At 37.0% G+C, this 6,929-nt stretch overlaps 1 protein-coding gene across 3 annotated transcripts in view; it reads left to right on the top strand.

Moving 5' to 3' along the window:
• The first annotated feature begins 3,391 nt into the window (after nt 1–3,391).
• The window catches only part of LOC107559474 (F-box only protein 44-like), a 14,457-nt gene continuing 10,919 nt past the window's right edge, over nt 3,392–6,929 (top strand). For 2 of the 3 annotated variants that reach the window (XM_016243314.1, XM_016243311.1), the window contains exons 1-4: nt 3,392–3,817; nt 4,070–4,331; nt 6,474–6,588; nt 6,721–6,816. In XM_016243314.1, the coding sequence (XP_016098800.1) occupies nt 3,752–3,817; nt 4,070–4,331; nt 6,474–6,588; nt 6,721–6,816 (539 nt within the window). In that variant the 5' untranslated portion in view covers nt 3,392–3,751. The remainder of the gene's footprint in view (nt 3,818–4,069; nt 4,332–6,473; nt 6,589–6,720; nt 6,817–6,929) is intronic. The other variant, XM_016243312.1, reaches the window with a different exon arrangement.

The following is a 6,929-nucleotide window of genomic DNA, read 5'->3' as shown; positions in this document are numbered from 1 at the left end:
GAAGACTCGAGAGTTGAACTAATCAATTCTCTTTCCGGCTCAGACTGCATCGGTTAAAGTTTATGGGGCTGTCACGTGATGAACGAACGACTCGAAAACCCAGAAGACTCGAGAGTTGAACTAATCAATTCTCTTTCCGGCTCAGACTGCATTGGTTAAAGCGTATGGGGCTGTCACTTGATGAACAAGTGACTTGAAAAACCCGAAAACTCGAGTTGAACTAATCAATTCTCTTTCCGGCTCAGACTGCATTGGGCTATCATGTGATGAACGAGTGACTCGAAAAGTTGTAATTGTATTTTGCTAAAATGAACGAAATGAACGAAATTACTCGAAAAAAGATTTGTTAATTTTGCTGAACGAGACTCAAAGGTCCGAGTCTGTAAAATGATCTGAACTTCCCATCACTAGTGCGTTTAGCCTACGGCATGGCTCCTCCTACAACACTGACGAATGCGATATGATGACACATCACGGAGAAGTGCATTACTGTTACCAGACAGGTTTTATTACCATCTTGAAAAGTTGTTTGTGTACGTGGACTGTATTCACGCAAGCTAACAAAAAATACTCTAAGAATTATCTTGGAACGTTTTGATAACGTTTAGATGAAGAATATGAACAATGTATAAATAATGTTTTTTTTACGTTTTAGACTAATTAAGACCACGATACTGCATGTAAGTGATGCTATGTTAAACACTGAAGCTTTGAAACTTTTAAGCATTTAGTAATAATAAAAAAAGAATTCAAAATAAAGCTAAATAACTGTTGAAGGTTAAAAGAGACAAGTATTTAAAAAGACCTATTATTGTACACTTGAGGTCTTTGTTTAAGCTGCACCAGTACAGATAACATTACCTGCAGCAAATAATCAAGGTTCCCTACCGATTACAAATTATAGCTGAAAACTAAATGACCACAAGGTGCAGTTCATTTTAAAGTGTTGCAATATGATTGCATGTTGAAAGCAGTTGATGAGATGAGTTATTATATCTTCTTTTCATGTATCTGCTCTATATATTAATTTTGCATTTGTAACAGTTGTAAAAGAATGTAAGAAATGTATAATGGAAAGGGAGTGATTGAAGCTGTAAGGGCTTTTGCGACCTTTGCAAACATTTCCAATCAATGAAGCCATAGTAAAAATACCATATTCACAGAAGTACATGTCACGTGTTTCCTTCATTCTGCAGCCAGAAGTAACTGATAACGTGGTGTCTCCATGAAGATATTTTTTATATAAGAGCTCACCTCTGCAGACTTTACTCCAAAAAAATAATTAATTTTATTCAGTTTTTATTGACATGCATAGATATGATATGTGTACAGAAAAAAAACATAAAAATATTTAAAAAAAGAATAAAGAAAATTAAGAGCAATACTTCTTCAGCAAATTATACTTTACAAACAAATCAAACAACTCTGACCAGTGCTTATTAAATTAATTTCTAAACGATATAAAAATGTGATGTGAGAAACCTACATTTTTTAATAAAATATTTTGTTGAAATAATATTTTTCGGAAAGCACATAGTCATTCATATTTGTTCATATTATATTTTATATCTTAAAATGAGAGTGAGAAAGATCATTCACTTTATCAAATGTGACCCTGGACCACAAAACCAGCCATAAGGGTCAATTTTTTTAAATTGAGATTTATATATAATCTGAAAGCTGAATAAATCAGCTTTCCATTGATGTATGGTTAGGACAATATTTGGCCGAGATACAACTATTTGAAAATCTGGAATCTGAGGGTGCAAAAAAATTTGAAATACTGAGAAAATCGCCTTTAAAGTTGTCCAAATGAAGCTCTTAGCAATACATATTATGAATCAAAAATTAAGTTTTGATATAGGGTAGGACATTTATAAAATATCTTCATGGAACATGATCTTTACTTAATATCCTGATGATTTTTGGCATTAAAAAATATATAGTTTTGACCCATACAATGTTTGTTGTTTTTTTTGGCTATTGCTACAAATATACCCCAGCGACTTAAGACTGGTTTTGTGGTCCAGGGTCACAAATGTATCTTCTCAAAATAGGTCAATAAGACTTAGGTTGAAGACACGTCTTGTGTATAATTGTTAGTATACCAAAGGCTATATTTCTCATAACACTTCTTTTTTATATATATTTTTATATGCAGTAAAAGGATAACAATTACAAATACAAAACATATTTCACTAAATATGTTATTCCAAAAAGCAGGTAAGGAAATCTGAGATCTATTAAAAATTGAACGAATATCTTTGTTTGACATGGCATTGGAAAGACATGGGTCAACAAATAAGTTAGTGTTGTCAAAAATTAGGAGAGTGTAGAGAACCTTTAGGGCCAGACTTGACGAAAGGTTTGATTCAATCAGGAATTGCACCAAAACAATGGCATATTCTCGGCTCCTGGGGGGGATTGGGGAAAAAAAATTCTTACATAAAATGTTAATAAGTGATACAATATGTTATTTTCTGCTTGTGAATATATTCGCAGTCGATATGTAGGCTAAACCGACTGTAAATGTTCACACGGTTAATCAGCATAAGACAATCAAATAAGCAACAACAACAAAAGAAATCTCAGCATCTTCGAACCCACATAGAATAGCTCATGTTAGTATTCGACAAGTGCAATCACGTTCAGCTATTCAACCACACTGATAGAGGGTCATTTCATTCTCTACAATCAGATAATCAAGTGGCATGTTTCCAAAGTGTATTCACGGCAAAACAACTTGGAAATAGCGTTACTGAGTTTCTGAAGAAAATGTACCATGTTTTTACTATAGCAAATATAGTTTAACGATATTATAATTAACGTTAAACCATAGCAGCCACAAATTTACCATGGTCTGAGAGTCCATGAAATGTACTTTAATATCATAAACCATAAAATGTAGTCAGCTTTCTGCTACGGCTCATTTTCAATATAGGTAAACACAGGTCACAAGTTACCACGGCCACATTTCCTTGATTCAGCCAGCCGCACAGTGTGATCTATACAAGTCTTTAATCTAGAAATCTGCGGCTGAACCTGAATCAGTGTAGTTCGGTAGCTCAGTGGCTCATTACTAGCGTCGTTTAGCGCGTGTTCGAAACGTACCAAACAGACCTTTTGGTTTATTTTCCGTACTTAAGCCGCAACGATCATACCAATAATTTGTAATCTTTACAAGAGTACCAAAATCATGTAATGAGCAACTGTGCGTTTATTAGACAGCTTAATATCCCGTCAGTTTGTGCTTTCAGAATCGGCGAATCTGCTGCGGTCGTTAATTCCATCACATCCGAAGCGGAGACCTGAACCAGGAAGTTGGTCACCAGTTAAACCGCCTGTAACAGAAGGCTTACTTTCGGTTTGGGATCTCGTTAAACATGTGATTATAAGGATTAACTATATTCTGATTCAGCGAGTTTGGAATCTAGAATGCTACTGTGTGTAACTAATGCGACATCTAAACCGAAAAGAAGTACATATAACAGATCTGAGCTGTCAGAAGCGAGCCGTCGGCGCTCCACTGCTAGACTATTCCAGGTTCATTCAATGCTGCCGCATTAAGAGTCGTTATCACTGGTTAGAAGAACGTTCTTTGTCATATAATTAATGCGAAGGTAGCTAGGTTATTTGTGTTTCAGTTTTTTACTGCAACATCGTCAGACTATGAGACATAACCTACGTTTCCACCCGTAGGTCCAGACGCGCAAGAGTGACTTAGAAAGCAAATATAATATCAAAAACAAAAATGGGCCAGTCAGAGAGCGGACACTTTCATGTTGCTTCGAGTGACTTTAAACCCAGATCAGACTCAGTAAGTTGTTGAGCTCTTTGGTTTCCGTTACAGCCAGTTGTTAAAGCATTAAATCAAATGCTAGTCGAAATGGACTGACTTGCCATATGACAGGTAGATCATCTTGGACCAGCATTAAACCAGATGGTCATGCCATGTTACAAAGGTCAGGGTGGAACATGGTATAGCTGATGACCAGCTAAAAACCAGCAACCATGTTCCACAGCTGGACTTTACAACAAGATTAGAACTGAATCTTTCTTTCTCTGTCAGTGCTCAGGTCTGCGTTCAGCTGTTCCTCTAGCTGTGGTTGAGGAGATCCTACTGAATCTGCCTGCTCATCAGGTGGTGCGAGTCTGTCGTCTGGTGTGTCATGAGTGGAAGGAGCTGGTGGACAGTGCTGCACACTGGAGAGAGCGCTGTCGGAGAGAGGGGATCCAGCCACAAGATGTTTCCAGACCACCAGACAACTGGTGCCAGTTTTACTTCTTAACTAAGAAACGACGTAACTTGCTCAAGAATCCCAAGGCAGAAGGTGAGCCACTGGACAGAAAATATTAAATATTTTTAATAAAGCAGTATTCTTCATATTCTGGACTGCATTTCCCAGAAGCATTGTCAACCTAAGTTGATCATTGAAGCCATTGGTGGCAATAGTTTTTACTATCTATAGGCTTACGATGCTTTTGGGAATCACAGTGGTAGAATTTTGTGTTGATATTCCGCAAGCATTTCATCTTCACGTGTTCCAGACTCTTTGTTTTGCAGTTATAGAATATCCAGTTTTCATACTGTGGATTTTAATGTAAAAAAATGGTGGCTTGACATAAGGTGCATATAGAAAGAAAAGGTGTAAGAAGTAACACATTTTAAAAAATTCCCCTTAATTTAGAGTTGATTATTTCTGGTGGGGGACCAGATAGCAAGCTGAAATTTTCACAGATACATGTCCTCGATAGCATTCTGCTGTAAAATTTGAGTATGTGATTCTGCTGGTTACAGAGCTAGAGCTAGTAAACATCTGGGGAAAAGCCTACAGGATTCATGTATTGTTAGATATGAATGTAGTATAAGCATAATAATACAAATTAACAGTATTTTAGATTAATTGTGTTTATGATTGACACACCATAGCTTTTGTTTGTTAATGAGGTCTAAAACAGTGGTTTTCATGAAGGGGGCTAGAGACCACGAGGGGGCCTCGGCAAACATCCAAATGTTAAAAAAAAATTCACTTTTTCACACTTTCTCAACCCCATTAAAAAGAAAACCCTAAAAATGGTCTGCATGCATGCTATACTTAAAGGGTTAGTTCACCCAAAAATTAAAATTAGTCCATAAATTACTCAACCTCAAGTCATCCTAGGTGTATATGACTTCTTTCAGATGAATCCAGTCGGATTTATATTAAAAATTGTCTTTGATCTTTCAAGCTGTTTAATGGCACTCAGTGGGTGTTGCATGCATCAGTCCAAAAGAAGTGAAATAAAAAAGTGTCCCATCCATAAAAAAGTGTCTCACACGGCTCCGGGGGGTGAACAAAAGCCTTCTGTAGCGAATCGATGCGTTTTTGTTAGAAAAATATCCATATTCAAAACATAAATCACTTTAATGTAGCTTGCGCCAACAGTTGTACACAGAAGCAGTTCTGGGAGCATGACGTATGAGTTCAGCGTTGCGCATGTGCCGGTGAGTCTCGTGAAAACCAACGTTTGTTTACAGGATCAAAGAAAGCAAAGTTTCCTTACTTTAACAAAGGAAAACCAGTCTCCTCTTAGCTTCTATCGAAATCCTCCGACATTCTTCTTTACAAATCCTCGTTTTGTACTTCTAATTAGTGACCGTTGTTTTGTTTTGATCTCTCCCCTGCGCTTCCGCATGCCGCGCATGCGCAACGCCAAACTTATACGTCATTCCCCCGGAACTGCTTCCAGTGTACAACAGTGAGTGCAAGCTAGATTAAAGTGATTATTATGTTTTAAATATGGTTATTTTTCTTACAAAAATGCATCGATTCGCTACAGGAGGACTTTGTTCACCCCCCGGAGCCGTGTGAGGCATTTTTATTAAGGATGGGCGGAAGTTAAGGAAGTTACATTTTTATTTAACTTCTTTTGGATTGATGCATGCAACACCCGCTGAGTGCCATTAAATAGCTTGAAAGATCAAAGACCATTTTTAATATAACTCCGACTGGATTCGTCTGAAAGAAGAAAGTAATATACACCTAGGATGACTTGAGGGTAATTTATGGGCTAATTTTCATTTTTGGGTGAACTAACCCTTTAACTAGGACCCCCTAAAAAGATTTAGGACTGAGACTCAAATCCTTCCCGTTGTAAATTGACCCTAAATGTGGAACCCTGAGCACTATTGATCATTACATTTGACCTTAAATTATAAGTCTAAAGAACAACAATGTGCAAATGTTGTAGGCCATGATGGCCACTGTGGTTAAACCACATAAAATAAATATATTGGTTTTGCAATACCAAAATACAGAGGTAATGGTCCAGCAGCGTTCTTTGGAACGCTAGAGATGAAATGACCCTAAATTCACTTAATATTTAAACAATTAATTTTAACACTTTGTTTGCCACCTTATTCCCTTCTGAAAATGCAATGCCAGTGTCACTTGCTCCATTTATATAATGTGCTCCTCTGCTGGTCTGATTAGAAGAGTTCAGTGGATGGAAGATTGTACAGAATGGTGGTGACTGCTGGACAGTAGGAGATAATTCTGTAGAAATCCCAAATTTCACAGTCGCAAAATACTTTGTCACCTCTTACTGGTAAGCTTGAAATTACTTATTCTTCAGCTGAAAAGTCAAACCTAAATAAATGTATTTTAAAATGCCTTTATTTAGTTTAGCTAAAAGGACAATAGCGAGGCCTCCTTTGTCACCCATAAACTTTGTCCTCAGGTTATGTATGAAGCAACAGCTGATAGATTTGAAGAAAGAAGGCTACAGTGCTGCTTTCATGGATCAACTACAACCTCATATCAAAATATCTGACTGGTGAGCATTTCACGAGTTCACACTAACATATAATGTGATTAAGCAATTAGTAGCATATTTGGCATGCTGTCCAGAGGGAGGGCTACGAGCTCGGGTTAAAGCCCGAACACAGA

This window comes from Sinocyclocheilus grahami, unplaced genomic scaffold (assembly GCF_001515645.1).
Source record: "Sinocyclocheilus grahami isolate Dianchi unplaced genomic scaffold, SAMN03320097.WGS_v1.1 scaffold687.1, whole genome shotgun sequence".
Classification (NCBI taxonomy): domain Eukaryota; kingdom Metazoa; phylum Chordata; class Actinopteri; order Cypriniformes; family Cyprinidae; genus Sinocyclocheilus; species Sinocyclocheilus grahami.
The sequence above is the reverse complement of the archived record's forward strand: the minus strand, read 5'-3'. Positions and strand labels throughout refer to the sequence as shown.